Source organism: Myotis yumanensis, unplaced genomic scaffold (assembly GCF_028538775.1).
Source record: "Myotis yumanensis isolate MYYU_CA2020_CCGP unplaced genomic scaffold, mMyoYum1.0.hap1 SCAF_5, whole genome shotgun sequence".
Classification (NCBI taxonomy): domain Eukaryota; kingdom Metazoa; phylum Chordata; class Mammalia; order Chiroptera; family Vespertilionidae; genus Myotis; species Myotis yumanensis.
In genome coordinates this window covers 44,435,622-44,458,684 of record NW_027223756.1, presented here as the reverse complement: position 1 = coordinate 44,458,684, position 23,063 = coordinate 44,435,622, and the positions used below count along the sequence as shown (strand labels likewise).

The window sequence follows — 23,063 nt, the reverse complement described above, 5'->3', positions numbered from 1 at the left end:
GGAGCAGGGCCGATCAGGGGGTTGGGCCACCGCCAGTGTCACACTCAGGGCAGGACCTATGGGGAGGTTATGGCTCTACCCCATCACACACAGAGCAGGTCCCGTGAGGGGAGAGGGGGTTGGGGCACCGCACCCTGTCACACACAGAGCCGCAGGGCGATCAGGGAGTTGGGGAGCTCCCCCCTATCAGGCACAGAGCAGGGGTTTGGGGCACCTTCCCCTGTCACGAACAGAGCAGGGTGGATAGGGAGGTTGTGGCCCCACCCCCTGTCCTACACAGAGCCACAGGGCAATCAGGGGGTTTGGGCGCTACCCCCTGTCACGCTGATCCAGGTGCCAGGAGGCATATTACCCTTTTACTATATAGGATAGAGGCCTGGTGCACGGGTGGGGGCCCGCTGGTTTGCCCTGAAGGGTGTCCTGGATCAGGGTGGGGGTCCCGCTTGGGTGCCTGGCCAGCCTGGGTGAGGGGCTGATGGCTGTTTGCAGCTGGTCACACCCCCTTCAGGGTGGAGGTTCCCATTGGGGTGCCTGGCCAGTCTGGGTGAGGGGCTGAGGGCTGTTTTCAGGCTGGCGGGTGACTGAAGCTCTCAACTGCTCCTTTTTTTCTTTTTTTTTATTCTGAGCCAGCTTTAGCTCTGAGGCTTAGCTCCAGCTCTGAGTCCTCAGCTGCTGAAAGCAGCTATCTGGTTTGTTTGGGTTCTATAATCAAAACACTGTTTCAACTCCAGCTCTGAGATCCCGGCTGGCTGAAAGCAGTTTTCTGGGGTTTTGTTTAGCTTCTATATTTGTAACAATGTTCCAAACTGCAAGCTTCCTCCATCACTGAAGCAAGCAAGCCTCATGTTCGCTTCTAGCTGCCTGGCTGCTGGCCGCCATCTTGGCTGGCAGTTAATTTGCATATCGCTCTGATTAGCCAATGGGAAGGGTAGCGGAGGTATGGCTAATTACCATGTTTCTCTTTTATTAGATAGGATATGCACACTAGCAATAATCTCAGAAACTCTCATTAATCTAAGAACAGATTTCTTCATAACATTTTCTGTTATAAGACTTTGCTCATTATGTCCAAAGCTCACTTTTCAGCTTCCAGTTAAAGTGAAAGAGAAGGTAAATTCATAAATTGACCTTCACTTTTCTTAAAATTTCACTAAAATTAACAAAATTAAAAAGGGAAACCTCTTTGGAAGACAAATAAACAAGTAAGGAAACAACCGTGACAACTTTTTAGAAGTTTGGAAGTAGATCAATCAGCTGTAATTGACTTAATATTTAACCCTTAGTTAGGAGTTAAGAATATGAAGAAGAAACCTGATTTGTCCCACAGAAAATTCCAAAGGTTCAGGAATAGATAAAACTTAGTTCTGAAGTGGAAGGAAATACAAAAGTAAAAAGAAGGGTCAAAAATGTCATTAAGAAGCAATTAGACTTGGAAGTTGCTCAACTGTGTGCATATAGGTGATCAGTTAGACATGTAGTTGATCAGAAATTAGAAGATGTTAACACAGAGATGCCTAGATTGGAACATGGCAGGTACTGTTTGATCTGAGATCAACATACCAAGAAAAAACTTTTCATCCTGAGTCACCCAGCCATCTTTCCCCAGTTAGCTCTCAAAACGCAAATGCCCAGGCTTATATTTCCAGGAAGAAGATCCAAAAATATTTCTCTTGGTATTTAATTAGCACCAGAAGAAAAATAGACCTAACATATTGACATTAGGTATTCCTTAATGAAATGGTCCAGCCAGATCACTATAGAGACAAAGACACTCACTAAGCCCTTTACGCAAGCACAGAGCTTACCTTCAGCATTTAGAGTACTGTTCTTAATTATGAGCAGACAACCATTGCTAGCTGCTTGGGACAGCCACACGGATGTTATTTGTAATTATACACCCTAGGAGGAGCCTGGGGATGAATCATTATGAGGTTTGCAGAAAAGGAGATCACAACCCAAGAGAGAATTAAACATGGCACCCAAGCCACCTAATAAGAGTTGTTCTGGCAAGGGTAGCTGGGTGGACCAGTTGTGAAACTGTTTCCCAAGCTGGCCACTGAACCTTGGGTCGTAGAAGCAGCACTCCACGAGCTCAGCACAGTTGCCGAGTCTCCCTTTCTGCAGGCTGGAGTTACACCTGGACCCTCTGACATGTCCCACCTGCAAGGAGGATATTGCCTTTCCTTTCCTTCGTCCCTTGCCAGATGCTACAATGCAAGAGGAGGTCACCCATCTTTCAGGTCCCTTGACAATCTGGAGAGCCCCTTGGGAGCAACTGAGCTTTGAACATTAATGTGAGTTTATACACTTTCTGGACCATATGGATTGTCACCATTAGGTATGATGGAGCTCACTAGAATGTTGCTTTTTTTTCATTCCTTATGATATCTCTGATAAATGGCAGGACTAAGGGTCAGCACACATTAGACAGTCATCTTAGAATTTTGTACATTTTAATAACTTTTGGTGTGCTGTGTAAGATTGACCCTTAGTCTGTGAATCTCTGGCCACACATAAACCTAAAATATAAATTCAGGTAACAGATGTCACTACTAGGGTCACAGTCCTTAACCCCTGCAGATTTCCAGAGACTATTCATAGTGATCAAGGCACTCACTTCACTTCTCAAAATAGACAATGGTAGATTCAGGAAGAAGGCATGTAGTTATAAATTGTTGATTTCATCTCTCTGTCTTGTGTCAGATGTGTGTTCTCCATTCAAAACTTAGGATGGAAATCTCTTCCTCACCAACAGAGTGAATGGTTAACAATAAAAATTATGTTTTTCTTACGTTCTTATTTTTCTTTCAGTATTTGACTAAATTGGTTGAAGTAAATTGAGCTAAATTCAGTGAATTTATTAGCTGGGATGATGGTAAGATGATTTTGTGAAGTCAGGTAACTCAGACCTATTCTTGGTGAAGCAGTAGGTTAAGTATGATTTCTCTGAGAAATGTACTCATATTTGTTTAGCTCTAGTTTTGCTTATTCATTGCCAACATAAAATGTTGTTAAGAGGGATAAAATGCATACAACAACATTTCATTCTAAATTTAAAGTGTGGAAGGACATTCAGAGCTGTCATTAGTATCTTAGGCCAAATTTCATGGTGCCCCTACCTGAGAATCATCCTTACGGACAAGCACATGGCATAGAGAGAGCATTGAAGTTTAAAAATATAAAGTTAAGTTCTAGATGCTATAACTTATTTGTATATTTTTAAGTACAGTTACTTCTAGGATTTCAAGTTAAAATAAGACACAGAGACTAGAAATGTGAGCCAGGGACAAGTTGAAAATTCAGAGTCAAGAGAAAGGGTTTGGGTAAATGTTAGGTTTATGTTTAGGGTCTTCCATTAGTCTGTCTGTATTCGTCTAATTCTTCATGGGTAAGATTAGGACCAGAATATTTTCAAAGCCCCGTTCTATACTAAATTTCTATTATTCTGTGGGTCAGCCTTAAAGGCAACAACATAGAAATATGACTTATTGCTAATAGAGTTTAGATGGTAGTTGATAAATACAGGTCTAACAACATTAGGACTTTTTCAAAATTATTTGCTGGAAACATATTTTGAATTCAGTTGGAAAAGGAAGGCAAATAAATTTTTACAACTGTTATATCTTTTAATTATTTTTATTTACATTTCTTTCTCTTCATTATGTAGATCACGTATGTATCACAAAAAAAGGCAGAGGGTTTGACTTAATGTGTTCTTTTTAAATTGGTCAAGACCAATTTTGGCATATAGACTAGTGAAAGTTTCACACGAAAAAAAACACCTTTAAAATATTTATAATTTATATAATAGATATTTATAAAATTATTTCCAAATAAACAATTAATAAAAATTAAATGGTAATCGTCAATTATTACAGAGAATAAAGTGGAACACAGTGGAGAGACCATCAATTAACATAAGAAAAAAATCTAAAATTCTCTGTAAATGTTAAGATATGTATAATGAAGTTCATGTCCCACTTGGATAGCAAGCGTAGTAAACGTGAGTGATAAAGAGAAAATTAGCAAGCCCTTCTACAAATAAAGTTACCTTCCTCACAAACTTTTTCCCTTTTTTATGTCATCTTATTAAAGGCAACAGGACCCACTCAGACAAACCAAAAATTCCAGTCATGGTAGCTTTTGTCTTTGTCATCAGTCCAATCCCGGGGTGGGGAACGTCTGGCCCGCTGGCCCGTGTAAAGCCTCCAAAATCATTTGGTCCGGCCCAGCCAAGGCATTAGGGGTGACTTAATGAAACGTTTGACCAAATATAGCAGGCTAATTTTTAAGTTGACAATTTTGTATGACCTTCGAATGATATTATAAATATCCAAATGGCCTTTGGCAATAAAAAGGTTCCCTACCCCTGGGGAGAGGAAGTATATCCTATTTGTCTTCTGAAATGTCTCTTCATTCTGTCTCTCCTCCTTTCTTGTTACTAGTCCAATCTGTAAGTTCATTGTTCTCCTTTGCTGCCTAGCTAGAGGTGCACAGCAACCTGGTGTCTTTCATTATGCCAATTTCTCTTCTTTCTTTTTTTGAGTTTATGAGTCATCTTACTAAATCTATATTAGATAATGCTTAGATATTTGCAACATGTATTTTCACCTTTTAATCGTTATATCTAATACTGGAAAAGATTCTTCTAGAAAGATTGTTAAAATAAATATTACATTTACACTAACTGTGCTAATATCTAAATTTTAAAAATACCTAATACAACTTGTTCACTCCATGTAACTGATTTGCATTCGGGACCTTGCTGCCCACCTCAGTAACAATGCCCTTCACCAGTCATCACAGTACTAGGACCTTGTCATAAAGCTTGATGACATGTGATGCTAATGTCAGGTAATTCCACAGGATCTGTTACTGATATTGCCAATTTCCCCCCTTTTCTTGTCCCTATAATTGCAAGTACATTATCTTAGGATCATTGGGACACTTTTGAAATGAGCAATATTTGCCAACACTAGCATATGAATTCATACATCTTTGTCAAAGAAATATTAGAAACAAAGCAAATTTCTATGAAGGCACCCCAATGAGTGAATTTGGTATTACTATATTTTTAAATGAAATGCACATATCTCTTTTCTTTTTTACTCCTTCCTAGGGCATACTGTATCAACTACTTCATTCTTCATATTCTAATTAGAATTACCTAAATTTTTTTATTTTTATTAATTTTCTCCTTGTTTTAACTTACATAGGGTTATAACTTCATGGACCTCAAAAAATAAAAACTGCTTCTCAGTCTTTTAAAACTTATTGAAGTATGAAGGAAGATAGTAATTGTATTCTTTTCTCTCTCTTATTCCCCACTCTCTTTAATATGACTTTACTTGGAATATTTTATGATAGCAATTATGTTGTCTCTTTGTAGTTTATGCAGCCCAGTAATAAATGAGGATAGTTTTCACACCATGTCAAAAGAAAATGATTGCTGATTGTCTAAGAGCAAGCCAGCTTGTTGATCAAATATTATTACCTCCCATCCAGGCACTTTGATATTCTAAACACTAATTAATAGAAAGCCACAGAATGTGTTTACCTATGAGACTGTTCTTTCTCTTCAATTATTTCTACACATGAGTCTCCCTTGTGTCAATTAATACCTGTCTCCATTTCACCATCTCCCTCTCTCTCTCTCTCTCTCTCTCTCTCACCAATTTTGAGAGAAATGGATTACCAGAAAACTTTGGAATTGATTATTTACTTCATTATTAATTAGGAAACATAACTAAGAATAAAAGAACTATTTTATTATAAAATTCAGAATTTCAGGTGTAGGCAGTTCAAATATCAATTGTTTTTTCCCCTTTGTCATTTTAAAGAGAGGAGTTAGTCTCACTGATAAGAGGACGAAAGGGTTGGGTATTGTGTTCCGGTTCAGGGAATAGCGCAGCTAATTAAATGTTCCTTACTCCCAGGAAGATTGGTTGAGGAGTTACCTAATGATTATCAACAGCTGTCAAAGAGGACAGAAGTAAAAAGACATAAAACAAAAAGTATCTTTATCCTTCCAATATTCTCAATAGAAGTTTTTACATGAATTAATACATGTCCTTTAAAATATAAATGCTCCCGAGAAACATTGACTTAGTCACAGATTAATATGAACTAACTCATTTTAGCTAATGAATTTAAAAATCTAGATTTCAAGACGAAGAAATAAAACTTTCAATTAATTAAAGAGAAAAGAGAAAACATTTTAAATTTTTGAACAGCCAAAGGGACGGCTCTAGAGAACAAGGTCTGATCTGCTGAGCTAAGAAATGAGAACGTCAAGAATTCTGCAATGAGAATCATTTTTTAAAATCCAATTCTATTGAGCAGATACAGAATACTGCCCAAACTAAATTTTATAATATAAGTCATATGCACTAAGTCCAGCAAACATTTATTTGCATGGGAAAGCACATTGGGGTCAAAGGAAAAATTCAGATCAATATGTCCTGGTGCAATCATACATGTATATGTTTCAATAGTAGGGAAAGGGGGGAGACGAGGGAGATGACTAGAACTCGGTGACTGTGAGTTTTATTTCCTGGACTCCACGCCAATAATAAGTAGAGAGGCAAAGGTGAACTGAGCTGAGCAGTGCATACCAATGTCAAGCCTATCATTTTCAGATCAGCACTGCTTACATACTACTCTAAGGCAGTCTGCAATTTTGAAAAAGAATTTTTCCTATTTGTAGACCATTTTCCATACTCCTGGTAACCAAGGATAGTGGTAAAGTCATGGAAAATAATGTTAATAATATAATATACCACTTATCGTGTGTTAGCACTGTGTTATGCATTTCATGCGAGTCAGTTCACCTAATTCCCACAAACATTCTACAAGTGCACTTCTCCATATTTTAAAAAGGTAAAGATTCAGATTCAGATGAGAAGTGACTTTTTGAAAAGATCTTTCCTGTCTTTCCACAGCATTAAATAAGTTTAATTTGAAATAGAGATCACATGGTGCCGTGCTTTTCAAACATTTGGGGAAATGATTCACAGTAAGAAATATATTTCACGTTGTGACCTATTTGACACATATATCTGAGAAAAGCTTTATTTGCTTCTACCATAAATTATCTTTTAATACTATTTTATTCTACATTTTTCTTTTGCTTTTATGTTATTTTCTTAAAATATTAATTTGTTCTCATGACTCTCCTGTTGGTTTTGACCACAAATTTTGATCACTTAATTATTTTATAATGTGTTATTTAATATTTTTCTATAATTTCCTTAGTTCCCAAAACTAACTAGAATGCATTATTACATCCCATCGCTGTTGGACTTTAATACATTTGTAATCTGATAAAATTTAATTGTACCTTTGAAAATTCAAAATCTTGGTTAATTAGAAGAGTTCATGATGATTCCCAAGAAGAGTAAATGTAAGGGGCAGGCGGTACACGTCTACAGGGGAACCAAAGTGACTTATAATTATAACCATTAATGTGTCATTGAGAACAATCATTTCTGATAGTAGTTATTTTCCATCTTAACGTTGGTTTTATTAGTTGTTCAAAGCAAGAGAAATACCTAGTCTTTTCCTTTGTTGCTTCATAAAGTTAACCTCTATCCAGATATGTGTAGTTTGAACTTAAGAAAATTTTACAAACCACACATAGAATTGAAAAGCACAATATTTCTTCTGTTACCTTTCAGCTATTTCAGAATGTAAATTAATATAAGTTCACTCAGATTATTTTTACATTTAAAAAACCTATACCTTAATTTGTATTTTTTCTCAGGAAAATAATACTCAAATAAATTTTATTTTTTCTTATGTTCCCATCAACTAAGTATGAAATAATTTGTTTCTAAAATTTTACATAAAATGTTTTTTCTTTTATTTTTTGAAGGCACTCATATTCTAGGTATAACCTCTGCATTAATCCTTGTAGACCCTCTGTCTTACAAATCAAAAAAGTTAAAAGGAAAATATAACATCAAGTATGATATATATATATATATATATATATATATGTTTAAAATATTCATTGTGGGTATCATGAGAACCATATGGAACTAGATGTCTACTTTCAAAACTATAAATATAGTGAAATCCTTTAAACCTAGCATATGTTGCTTCAAATGAGACTCAGTTTTGAACAGATGTCCCTTTAGACCTGTTTATTAAAACTAAAATTACTAAATCAGCATAAGTTGCTTTCAAACGTTAGGCTATATTTTGCCACTGATTTTTATTCTAAGATCCCACCGACGTCAGTGGAAGATCCATGCATGGAAAATTGGTATAATATGTATCCTAGTTTTATTTATTTCATATGTATACAGCAGTATAAAATAATATATTACATTTACACTCATTTTACTTATGTATTTTATAGCATTCACAGTAACAAACACTATAGTTAAGATTTAAACTCATCTTTTGTTATAATACCCTGTTTTCACTCACAGATAACTGTCTCAAAAATGTGTTTAGAGCAGAAATTCCCTGCTTACTTTCAGCTCAAGGATGAATGGATGAATTGGACGTCTGAGTTCTATTGTTCAGAAGCTTTTGAGTCTCATGTGAAAATTTAGAAACATTTTGCATCATTAATGCAATATTTTCACGCAACTCAAAAACATCTGGAGTGTAAAACTTCAAACTACACATGTGACAAGTTTTCAAGAAATAAAAGCCAGTTTTCTAACTTTACAAATACTTGAAAATAACAGTGATTAGAAATACACGCATGCACACTGAAGGTATTAGAATTTTAGTCATATTATTGCCTGCAATACTCTGATGGCACCCATCTACCTGCATTCTCACAGAATGCCATCATCTAAAATCTACTCCAATTTTTAGAAAAAAAATACTCTACTGAACAGTAGTTTCACAAATTACTGTCTAAGCATTTTGTTTGACTTGGCAGAGGGCTATTCCTTGAAGTGTTAACAATATATAAAATAATTTTACTACTCCATGGCATAAAAATATGGAATTTTGTCATTTTCTGTTTTTCCTTGTTAAAAATGAACATAAAAAGGATGTTAAGTGCAAAGCCTTTATCACTACAAAATTGGAGTTGAAAAAGGTAAAGAAATTGCAATATGAAATATATAAGATTTTCAGAAAAATCATCAAGTATACCAATGTTTTAAGTATTTTTTTAGTTCCTCAGATAGTAAAGGAACACGTAGAAATGTGAGGGGGAGAGAAAAATCATGGGCAGTGACCAATATCTGTGTTATAAGTAGTCAGTAACTTGAATACTTTTTTATATCTTTCTTAACATTTGAAAAATTTTGACTGAGTAATTGTGTTAAGGATGAACTTTATTCCAGTAAGTAACTTCTGCAAGATAAAAAGATTCAGTAAAATGCACAGTTATTGAAGTTTATGTTGAGAACTTGGAGGTGTTTTGTTTTGTTTTAATCTTCTTATTGGAGAAGCAACAGGGTGTCTCCATTATAAAAGATCTGATAGTAAATTATAACACTACTAAGAAATAAAACAGGAGAACGAGTAATTAGGATATTGAACTCTTCTATATTACTTAATTTGCAATGTTTGATAAAGGCATTGCATTTAATATCTTCATAAAATAAAATATACATATTTCCTTAATACTCCCCCAAAGAGATGATTCACTTTTAATGAAACAGACATCACTATATCTGTAAAGTAATTCCTTTGTGATATTTAAATATTTGACTTAAAATGATTTCACATAATTATATTCACAGTTACAAATTAGAATTTTACATGTGGCTGAAATATTTCTAGAAATTGTCATTTGACATACCATTGAAACATTAAGACACTGTTTCCACAGGAAAATATTTTGACTTTTTACTACTCTAAAACTATGTTAACAAGGAGTAAATATCATAATTATTCTTTTCTGAAATAAATTATTGATGAAATACTGTGTTATAATTTGGATGTTATTTATTTGATATATATAAAATTATGAAAATTTGATATTAGGATGACTAAAGTAAATAGAAAAACTATTGTACAATTCTTTGCATGTAAATCTAATAAATGCTTATTTGGAAACCTTCAATTATTGGTTGGTTGCATTTTCTATTAAATAGTCCCCTTCATTAACATGTGACATTTTAGCCAATGTACTAAAATCATACCTTATTCTGTTGTAATTTCTGATTTATTCCGGATGTAGTAGTTGATTAATAACCTAATCAGTTAGAATGTCATGTTTAAATAATTCTATTTGTCTCACAATTAGGTAAAAGTTTTGTTGTTTTTGTTTCTGTAGCCTTATAATAAAATGAAAATTAGTATTACTGATTAATACGATATATTTAAAAACTAATGCACAAATATATGATATAAGAAGCTGGTTCAAAGGAGATTACATACAATGATATAAAGGGCTTAATAATTAAAGAAAAAAATAAGTCAAATGAATTAATATAGCCATTATATATAAAGTGGGTATAACCTTATTTTCAACACACATAATAAGACAGATGGATGTGGGTTTTTCCCATAATTGTAAAATGATAAATGAAAGTTTTTAATTAAAACAGGGTGATTCAACAAAAAATAATTTTCTTTTTAAAAAAGCAATTGTAACAAACACACTTTTTAAGCTAAATTATATAGAAACCTATTCTTACTAAAATAGCCCATCATTCCAAATATTAATGTAGTAATGCCAAATTTTTGATAAATTTTTACGGCTGCACTTAGTGAATATATGTGCTTTTTGTTTCATATTTGATGAAATAACTTTATATTTTTAAAGGGTCCCTAAAAGACTAGAACAATGAACACATTATTTTGTTATATAAACTGATTGTGATTATGACATAAATATTTAATTCAATGACAGACAAATAAGTGATACTAAGATATCACTCAACTATTCACATCAAGGACCTATAAAGATATGTATGCATTTTAATGTTAAACTAAGGAAAATATTCCCATTTAAATAACATAAAATGAGTTGGAAAACATTTATGTATACATTAACATAGCATATCTCAAACTATTATTGAAAATAAGATCAGTTAAAAATTAAGGGAAATCTTTCAAAGTGGGCCTGTAATTTAGATTGGGCAAAGCTTTAGCTATAATGTTGAAGGTTGTGTGTGTGTGTGTGTGTGTGTGTGTGTGTGTGTGTGTGTTTAACGGGAATCTGTGACAATTCTGTTTTTTGTTTAGAAGGTTATCTCACATCCTCTAATTTTTCTCTCTCTCAATTGTGTTTCAATAAGCAATAAACAGAAGAAAACGTGATATATGTAGAGGAAAAATGAATCCTACTGAATTTAGTAATTAACCTTTTTGACATAAAGTAAATGACAAGTTTCAGTTTTCAAGGCTGACACATGAAGAATTTTCTCATTAATATAACACTGACTACACTTAAGCTATAAAATTTTCACACATAGGATAATACTGAACCAATAATGTACCATGTTTCTATCTCCAAATTTATTAAATTTGCTTTAAATTTAGAGGTTCTTTATATGTTATAGTTATTCATTACCAGTTCAGAGATTTATATATCTCTATATGTTCATATAGAGTTATAAATAGATTTTATATGCATGTGTTATTTGAAGTCACAAAACTATGCAAAACTAAGTAAAATAAAATTCTGTGTGAGTTCTATGATTGAGGACTTCTTAAAATAGTCATCTTCAATAACATATTTTACACCACAAAATGTACAGACACCCAGTGTTTTTCTTCTAACAACAAATACAGATGAATGTATAGAGTCTTTATAAAAGCTTTAAATGATTCTAAATTCAAAGCCATAGAAATAGAATCGAAATAATGTAGATTGTTAGGTATTTTGATAGTACATGTTCAGTGGTTCTCTGATAACATCGACAGCTATATCTTTGGCATTGAAAATTCAGTACAAGTTCTAGACAAAATTTTTGTAGCTTAGAGCTTCTTTTTCTTTTAAACAAGGAAAAACAGGGTTGAATAAGATGAAAACTGGGAGGAAACTACTAATGCTTATTTTTTTTTATTAGTAAGTTCATCTTTGGGACCCTGAATTACCTTTTTACTTTATTGTATGATGTGGACTGTATGAATCCATTTAAAAACCAACTGAGTTGTACCACATTTTAGGAAAATTATATAATATAATATATATATTTTATATTTATTTAGAAGCTTTGAAATAGTACAGTAAACACTTTGCAACACGGTGTATAAACTACAGAATGTCTTTGATAACTTGTGGGTCTTCAGAATACAACATTTTTTTTGTAACCCACAGGTGAAAAGAACATAATCACAATCTTTCTTGTAAAGTTGGAATAGTTTGGGGAACACTTGATCACACAAAAATAATATAAAACAGTCAAGTTTAAAACAGTGATATTGCATTTATAATGCACAAATTTCCTTTATCCTTATGACTGGCTTCTCGTGGTGAATATAAACATCTAAAGGGCTCAGTGACATTTGGAGAGAGTAAGATATATAGTGCTGTAAACAGGCACACACTGATCGGAGAGGCAAAATCAGTTGCCTAAAGTTTCTACAGTTCTGCACATTTCAACTCATTTCTCAGGCCTGCTGAGAGCAAGGAGGTCCTATGATTGGCCAGGATGACTGCGGAGGCAATCTAATACTCAGTTACACACAACTAACTGGATGGCCAAGATAATGAAGTTGAAAAGTTGATGCTTTTGTTGGTCGACTTTGTGCAAATCATGCTGCTTCAGGGAAGTCCTGTAGAATTGACTAGCATATCCTTTTCCGTGCTGTGAAAAAGAAAAAAAAATACTCTAAGAAAATGAGCCTGACTTTGGGTGTTTAAAATTGAACATTACTGTAACAGACGCAAATACAATGGAAATGACTTGTATCCCCATAGAGACCCCCCCCCCCCCCCGATGTCAAAATATTTCAGTGTTACCTTGGTTTTCTAATGATCACAGTCGTTCTGTTGTTGGGCTTTCTGCAGATGACAGTTTTCACATTTCACAAATTGGTTTTGCATGGGGAATGTATACTTTACAAACCAGCCGCCAATTATGTGAGATTAACTTTTTAAAATCATGTATAAATCAACCCCTATTTCACTATTCACACACAATCAGAATATTAAAAAATGTGTGGCTCTTATATTAGACTATCTATGAACAACTTGTTATATATATATAATTTAATAAACTCTAAGTTATATATAGTAAGTCAATATATAATAGAAAATACTGTACCAGAAAGTGTTTATGTAGTCAAAGAAGTAAAGGATGATTCATATGTTCTGGTTTATTTTATATTATTTTAAAAATATATGAAAACCAAATCTTTTTATGGCCTACAATTTTTTTTAAATACATAAACTTATTCCCTGAAATAAAAGAGCTTTCTCATAATGAGGAAAAGGCAAAGGAGAGGAAAAGATATTATCAGATTTGATCCAGCCTTACAAAATGTATTAAGTTATGTTCAGACTCGATCATCCAGATTTTATGCTATTAAGTATTATATACATTTATAATGATAAAGGCTATTTTTCCCATCTATCCTTAAACTCTGTCATATTTGACCATGAGCACAATGAGAACAGTAATTCGCATCCTTTAGGTCAGTATCTGGCTCATGATGGATGTGTGATAAAAATGTGCTGAAAATCAAGATTTTGTCCAATTGTGATAAAAATCACATATGTGTATATCATTAAAAATTAAGAACTTAACTAAATAGCATAACTGAATTGTTTTAATATGATGAATTGTTGGCTTTTATCTTTTTTAAAAATGTAAGAATATGCTAATCAGTGAAGGAATTTCCACTCATTTCAAGTAGATTATCTAGTTATATATTTTTCCTAATTTGTTTCTCCTGCTTTTCTTATTTATTTTTACTCACAAACTCAGTTTCAAAACAGACTGTCAAACATTCCTTCACCGGTTCACCTTTTAGCAGAATCATAGAAATTAAAATTGTGGAAGTCAGTTACCATCTTAGCCAGAAATTAAAGTGCAAATGAAGAGATAGATGCATGTCCTGTGTAATAACCAGTATTGAAAATAATCAGAACATATTTTGTTTCATATCATATAATATCATGAATTATGAAGTGAGTCAGCTGCAACATGGGACCACATGGTAGCTATTATAACTTACCTGGTCATAATGCTACATACAGAGAATATTCTACTAGCAAATGGGAACTTTTAAAAAAGAATCTTTTAAAAGAATCAAATCCTATTTTTTCTCGACCTTGAATTCAATTCCCTGTTTCATGATAAATGAGTATAAAATGATTCAAATATATTTTGTTTATGCCAATCAGAATTGAAAATAATTTGGTGGATTAGAATAGTGAACCACCATAGAAATTCAGGTTTATAAAATAAACTGAAACCAATAATTACAGTGACCAATTAACTTATACTGCAAACTGAACAATTGTGTGAGTGAAAGAGAACACCTTAACAATTATACAAGATATAATCTTATACTTTCCCAGACAACCCAGGAAATATCACCCTAGAACGACTATTGCTCTTTTCAAAATAAGTTAGAGCTATTACTTACAGGTTGAAGTTTTTTCTTTAAATAGTATGTGAGAAAATACTGTTTTATAGGAAAAATCATTCTAGTAGTTCAAGGAAAAAGGAACTAAATAAATATACTGAAAAGCTACATCTTGGTATAAATGCTGAAACGAATCAACCAAACACAATTTTAAATCTGTAAAATATTTCTAATTAGATGGAAAGATTACTTAATGGGGGCGGGATGAGGACATATTTGTAATACCTTAACCAATAAAGAAATTTAAAAAAAAGAAAGATTACTTAGGAGAAAAATTACTAGCATCAGTGTCCTATGTTCATTTGACTTAGAATACAAAAAGAAATTATGTCATTAAAGTGGTTCACAATTATAAGAAGACAGAAGTTTAGCATTATACTCAATATCTTAAATATACTAGTAAACATAAGCTTAAATGGCATATGTTAATTACTGCTTAGGGTTACTGTGTGCTGCTTTTATTCCAGTAGTTGTCTGAAAAATATAATCACCTTTTATTAAATTTACCTCCTCCGACCACTTTGTTAATTCAGGAAGCTACATCTAAACAGGTCAGTACAAATTAGAATGGGGAAGGGGATTTCCTTCATTACGGAAGCTGATTTGCCAAAGGTGAAGTACTGTCAGATAAACTAGAGAAAATGAAATGTGATATTATTACTAAAGCAACATTCACACACATTTTCTTTCAAGGTTTTTAAGGAGTGGGTTTGAATATTGAGTAACCATTATTGTTTTGGGACTGTATGAGTTCATAATGGACAAGTAACACAGAAATATTATTGTTTTTAAATCAATGTTATTATATTTTAGAGTCCATGCCTCGGACAGTTATTCCACAGTGTTAGCTATGATGACTGTGCCTTTGCTGACACATTTCAGGCTGCAAAGAGTGGGTCAACTATTTTGAGTTTCTCTGCTTTCTAATATATTCTACATGTTTTGGAATTAACCAAGCCTAGTAGGAGAATTTCACAAATGCATTTTCCTCTGGCTATTCATCAACATATGTGGAGAACTGGTCACTTGATGTGGATGAAAGATTTTCTTTTTGGTCGAATCCAAAGTAATAAGAAAGAGACTGTTAGTATTCCTTTTTACCTGTTTATTCATTCACTGCATATATTCTTCATAGTGAGTCAAAGAAATGCTACATTTTAAGACATTTATCTTACTATGTGAACTACAGGTAAAAATCACTCTGTGGAAAAGAGATATTCAAATGCATACCTTCTTATAATTTAGCATATATATGTGTGTATATTTAGTATGTATATTACATATACATCTAACATTATATATAATTTTAATGAAAGTTTCATGATGCATATGTTGCTTTATATTGTGGAATCCTCTTATTGCCTTTGATAATTTGTAAAGTATGATATTAAATTATGGAACTTTTATACATCCTGATGAATGACAAGAAGAATGAGTGTAAACATGTATGTTGCAAAACAATTGTACGATTTTCAGTTCTGATATCCTTTTTATATCATGTATAGTAACATGATAGCCTGGGAAAATAATTCTGTGCAATATAGTGCGATGACAATTTAATAATTTGAATATTCACATTCCTATGCTTGCATAGCAGGAAGCCAAAGAGCCTTTATACTTTTTGACAGTATAAACTAGAAGCTAAAGCAATAAATAAAACTTGTGAGATGATCTAATCCATTTCTGCAACTGAAAGAAAGAACGGCCTTCAAACATCCCAGGTGACTGAGACTCTCCACCACAGTGAAACACTTCAGGGGCTGAGATCAGTAACGGACTCCGGAGCTCATCCAAATTTTAATGAGCCTCCCATCAGGACACTTCTTTATATCTGAGGCGAATCTGGCATACACGAGTTTAAGCCCATTACCCCTTGGAGAAGTCAGAAACATCTGCTCTCTGTTCCCTGTGAAAAAGCAGATCATAACTGAAAGACAGAAACATCACGGGGTTCCTACTAAATAGAGGACCCACAGGCTTTTATAAATTCCTGTGTGTGTGTGTGTGTGTGTGTGTGTTTGTGTGTGTAATGTAAAAAACTACCTACCCACAAAGGCAATGCTTCATTTACAACTGGTTCAAAAGGAAATATCTACTCTGAATTACTGTGGCCATGCCGACCGCCACCAGTACTTTTAACAGGATCGTGTAATTATAGTAACTCAATTTTGTTCAGTTTAAAATTATTTCTCTCTAAATAATTATATTAATTAAGAGTGCGTTGAACTCTGCCACAAAAACCAGTGATAGTGTATCAACTCCTTTAATGAGACAATACATTTTGATTATTATCATTATCTGAATTGATTTGAGTAAGATTTCCAAAGACACAGTAATCATGCATTACTTTTCCATCGAGGCATGAGAATTGGCAATATCTTTCTTAAACACTAAAAATATTAAACTCTTAAATTATTGGTTTACAAAACTTACTATGATAATTCACTTGTATAGAATTCTATATATTGAAGGGATCTATTCCAAACATTTCTAGAAATGTTAAAAATTGTGCTTTAGAAGCTTAACATTTTTTTTTCCTAAGGGGAAAAATAAATAATAGGATGTAGCCCTATCTAGAACACTTTGGCCACTATACCAGATTCTCTTTGCTAAACATAACCTCCTTACTTCATAGTATCTTAAAATCAAAATTGGAAACTGGATTAATTTGTAGATGCTGCACTCCTACTTTGGCATATATCTAGGAAATAAAACTTTAATATATATTGCTCTCCATTTTATAATAGCATAGAAAAATTTTCTGAGATTCTGCACCATAATTTACTAAGCTCTGATTTGTTCCAGAACCATCTGAAATCATATCTTTCACATAGCAAAGGTGTACCCTTGTAATTTCTTTTGGAGACAATTCATTCTAAGTATAATAAAGTTATATGTTACTTTAATAGTGACAAAGATACTTTTATTTAAGTTAGTATCTAAGATTCTAACATGATAGCCATATGTTCCTTATAATTGCTCCTAACTTTTTCCTTTGTTAATTATGGAGCTGATAATATTTATTGACATTTAGATACTTGTATTGCAAGTATTTTACTTCAAAACAACATTATAAGGAGATTAAATTATTTACTTCCTGTAAGATTGAAATTAACATTAATTTTCAAAGCAGGAGGCAAGGAAGATTCCTGAATGGGATTGATTATTCCTATAAGTATAGGGATGTTGCACCTATATTGATCTATTTGCAACAAATGACATCATTGTATTACAATATCAGACCAACTACGAGTTAACTAACTAGTATGAAAACCAAGCATGAATTCTAGCATTGAACCATAAAAAACAAGTATGTAAAACCCTCCTTTGAAAACGACATAGCCATGTATCTAATTTATTAACTACTAATAGCCTTTTAAACAGGGATAATGTTTCAAAATAATTTAACCAAAAACTTAGGCAGTAAAGCCACAAAAACAAATGGAAAATCTTCTTGGTTGGCACATAAAATACTTGTAATTTATACGTTTATTTTCTAAAAAGACACACGCAACATAAACGACTTAGAAACTGTGTGCAAAAGCGTGGCTCTTTATTTCATATACTTGATCTGATTTCCCCGAACATACTACAGTCACTTCTATGTCAAAACAAACAGATTTAAAACAGGAATTGCTGGCTCAGTGGATGCTGACATGCTGACACACTGAGAAGTAAAAGCTGACCACTGTTTTTCTGTATTGAGAAAAACACTCCCACACTGAAGCAGGTTAGAAACCGTGACCATACAGGCTTCAATAACACCTTGAGAAAGGTTGCCAGATAAAATACAGGGTGGCCAGTTGCATTTCAATTTCAGGTAAATAAGGACTAATTTGTTAGTATATGTATGCCCCATACAATATTTTGGTGTTATGTACAATATTTGTTAAAACTGGCCACCTGTCCTCAAGGCAACACCACAGGTGGCATGCTAGTTGCCACTGAGGCGAATGTTACCTGTTTTCTAGGAAAACGTTGCACTATATTTTCTAATTATTTTGTAACACTATAGTTCCTGTAATAAATTTCATGCATATTTCTACCAAAACTATTTTAAAATAAAATGTCAGAGTTCGAAAGGAGATAAAGAAATAAAATTATCTAAAATGTAAATTTATATTCAATGACTTATTGCTTAAATATCATACATGAATACATTTTTTTGTTTTTTTGTTTTGTTTTGTTTTTATATATATTTTTTTATTGCTTAAAGTATTACAAAGAGTATTACATATGTCTCCTCCCCCCCTTGACAATCCTCCAGCCTCCCCTACCCCCCAGTGTCTTATTTTTAACTGTTACTTAAATTATTTTTAAATTTTAACCTTGTGTGGAGTGAACTATTTGCTTTGTGAGATAAATATAACATGCTAGATAAAATGTTCACTCTTCTTTGCATAGTAAACATAATTTTAAATCATTTATTCTAAACTCTAGCCCTACATGTACATTTCAATTTTAGCAATATCCTAGAAACTTCTTAGCTTTAAAGTTAACATAACATCTGATAATTAGAGATTTGAACAGGGATAGGCAGTGAATCAAATTCAGTTTTAAAAACCATCACAAAAGTGCTGAATTGTTGAAATAAGATTATATCATGCTTGTTAAGGTTTAAAATCACTTTAGTTATGTTCTAATTAAATGACGAGATTTAGATCCTTAAATATTTCTATTACATTCCAGAACTTTAAACTTTGTGTTTGATTGGCTTCATCTTAATTACTGTAAACATTTAATCACATAATAAAATAAGATTATTCATTATGTTATATATGAACTATCTATGAAAAATATAATAAATCTAGGAAAAAGTTAAAATTTTAAGTAATCAACCTTTGTTGGGGCTAGTAAAAGATTCTGGTTAAATAGTATTGGCAATGTATTTTTTATATATAAAATATCTATATCATTATCAAAATATGACAAAATACAAACCCACCTACATATATTATAATGAAGGTATTACCAAAATAACCAACATTTTGTATCATTATTTTTGAAAAGTATCTTAGATTCTCATTAGATACCATGAAGCCTTAAAAAAAACATACATATCTAAGAAAAAAACATTGAAATAACTTATTGGATAATCATGATGAGTAAAAACACCTTACACTTAAAAACTGTTACATATAAAGCCAAGAACCTAAAGGGAAATCAGATAAACTGCCTCTAGCCATAGCTACCCTTATCAACAACTTCCTGCCCATGATCAGTATCTACAAATGATCCCTTTTATGTTCATGGTTAAGATTACCATATACCTACTTAATGTTTACATATATGTTTGTAAATTATATGTGACAGACAATTGAACAGACATCGATTGGTGAAATTAGCAGTCAGTGATGGTGAAATATGAGGCTTAAGGAGTTGTTAAAGAGAAAGTGATCAATTACAAAAAAATAAAAATAAAAGAACTAAGGCCAAGGTCAGAATAAAAAGAACATGGAAATCACGGAAGGTTGAAAGATGATGAAATCAGGGTGGAGTATGTTAGGAGCAGAGATGGTTAGGTTTTGGGTGTTGTTTGTTTTGTTGTGTCATTCAGAGATTACTATAATTACACTAGTTTGTATAAGTCAGGAAGATGCCTAGATTACTAAAAAGAAAAAAAATGCACTTGCTTCCTTAGTTTCAGGATGTTTCATTTACGGATTCATTGATGTTGTCTGTAAGTGTTTATGGGTGTTTATTTTGCTCCAGACAGCGTTCTGGGACTTGAGACTCTGAAATGAATACACAGGGATTCTCTCTAAAAGATTTAACAGTCCATCAGATAAACAATTGTTTTACAAGATATTTTAAAACAGCAATCCTGTATAAAAAATCTAAAAGAAGTTACCAGAAGAACGCATATTCTCTTTGTGTGGGGAGGATTCTCAAAGGTAAAAGGTAAAATCTTGAATGATGAGTGAGAGAGGGCCAAGCAGAGTGGTGAGGAGCATTCCCCAGGGAGATTAGAATGTGTGTAAGTACAAGGGCCTGGAACATGGGTGTATCAAGAAGCTGACAATTACTGAATGACATAAAGCAAAACTTGTAGGCAGATTTTAAATTTAAAAATAAATTAAAACTTTTAAAACAAGTAAAAATGGAAACAGTATTGTGGCACATAATTTCGAGAATGCTTCTCGAAAATTTTAAAGGCAATAAGGAAGTCAAGTGTCTATAGATACAAAAAAATACTCTAATTATTTGACAGAAAAGCCCGATGCAAAAGGATTGGGATCCTTGCTGATTTTGGTAATAAGCTAGGCAGGGGAACACAAGAGATAATATACGTGAGTCTTCTCACAGAGCCCAGAAGTGGTTCCAGGGTTTATACTTTACATATCTGGAAATAGTTTGCATTTCAACACCCTAAACCTTCCAAATTTAGCAAAACATTTGGCACTCAAAATGACTGTCTGGGTGTTTGTGGCTGATAATTCAATTCTAAGGATAATTGTGAAGGGGAAAAAAAGTGGTAAAATGAGCTGCTCGGGGAACTGAGTGATTCTATCCCATTATCTCAAGCCCTGGGTAGTGACAACTGCATTAAAAACAAAAACAAAAACCTAGAGAAAAATATGGAAGATTTTCCCCGAAAATTTTAACAAAGAAAAAATTAGGCAGCTATTGATCATAAACTTATGTTAAATTCATTTTATAACTGTGAAACTGAAACTCCTTAAAAAATAAAATATTGCTTTCCTGTTAATTCTTTCACAGAGAGACACACAAGTAAATCTCACCCTATGAAACATCTGGTCTGCAACTCACAGAAATGGTTAAGACACGGTGATGATTTTAATTATGGCATTCAAAATAACATATTTCTAGTGATTAAAGGTCAGGTATATTTGATCAAGACTTTCCTATCCCAAAATAAATAACCCCTGCTATCTATCTATCTATCTATCTAATCTATCTATCTATCTATCATCTATTATCTATGTCAATCTACTAGTATTTTCAGTTATCTTCATGCCTCCTTTTACTGCCAAGGTTCTTAATTTAAAAAAGAAAGTACACTTTTTCCTTTCAAAACTGATTCCTTCCCAGCACATAAACTTTATTATTGTTGTTAGTAGTAGTAACAGTAGTAGCAGTGTTGGTAGTAGAAGTAATAGTAATAGCATTGGGAATACAATCTTCTCCCAATCATCCAGTCTGAGAATCATTCTTGATAACTGCTTTCTTCACCTTTTTTTTGCTACGCTTAGATTTCTAATACTATAGATATTTTTTCAAAATTTCTTTAATAATAATCCTTTCATTTTCATTGTGTACCAGGCCTTTATGACCACAAAGTCTGCCAACTGCAATACTCTACTATAAAACAAAAACAAAAATATAACTCCATACAACTAGTATTTACTGACTTCTTTCTGAATAGTGTTCAGTTTCTTTAGCCTGGGATTCAAGTAGTGAATTGGTTACAAATGCTTACTCTAGAATCCGATGGCCTCAAATGAAAGCCTGGCTCTCCCTTACTGGCCATGAGACCATGGTCAACTTCTCTCTTTTCTTAATTCAATAATCTGTAAAATTCAGATAGTAACAATACCTATTTCATTTGGTTATTGTAAGGTTGAAATGGATTAGTATATGAAAAGTTCTTAAATATTGCCAGATTCATAACAAGTTCTTAACAGTTGGTAATACCAACTACTTACTGTTGGTATTATTATTCAAAACATGTCTTAATCTATCCAAAACATAACTTTCAAACTTTAAGTTCTACTATTCCCCTTATATTTGTTTTATAGATTTGGCAATCTAGAATCTTCACTTTACCATGTTAATTTTCTCTCTAATTCCACACTTCTGTTCAGGCAACTCTGTACCCCATAGGGTCCTTCTTCTCCATCACTTAAAACCATGAGGTAGTGCTCCAATTTTGGCTTCAAAGTAGACTTTTGTAAGTTCTACCTTGACTGCCCTCTAATAGATCTTTCCCAAAGATAATCAGAGACATCTTATTCTAGTAAAGTAAATATTTTACTCATTGAATGAGATAGAAAAACTTAAAAGTACATGGAATTATTGAAAACAAGCATATTTTGATAAACAGAGAAAATGCTTCATACAGTTGACATACGGTGACAGAAGACGACTTGACTTTGGGTGGTGGGCACACAATGCAATATGTGCACTTGAAACCTATATAATCTTATGAACCAGTGTCACCCCAATAAGTGTAATAATAATTAAAATTTTTAAAAATGATAATTCTATCACACAGTGTTAATTTAAAATAGCAGAATATAAAGTAACATATTCTCCACTTTAATAGTGATGTTGCAATAGGCAGGCTGACAGGGACGGAGAATAAGAGACGGGTTTATATCTCAGTTTCACCATTTTCTAGCTGCTTATCCTAACTTCCCTCAATCAGGTTTCTCATTTCTAAAATGGGGACACCAATAACTGCCTGAAGAAATTATTGTCAAAATTAAATGTGAGCCTGTAAAGAATATGCTGGGGACATGGGAAGCACTCGGTAAAAATACCTTTTTGAAAAGCTAAAAAAGAAGAAAAGACATTGTCACTTT

General features: G+C 32.9%; 1 protein-coding gene across 1 annotated transcript in view; it reads right to left on the bottom strand.

The window, feature by feature from the left end:
- Window positions 1-11,967: 11,967 nt before the first annotated feature.
- Window positions 11,968-23,063, bottom strand: part of PCDH10 (protocadherin 10) — a 39,306-nt gene continuing 28,210 nt past the window's right edge. Inside the window, exon 5 of the mRNA XM_070415178.1 lies at window positions 11,968-12,731. Within this exon, the coding sequence (XP_070271279.1) occupies window positions 12,712-12,731 (20 nt within the window). The 3' untranslated portion in view covers window positions 11,968-12,711. The remainder of the gene's footprint in view (window positions 12,732-23,063) is intronic.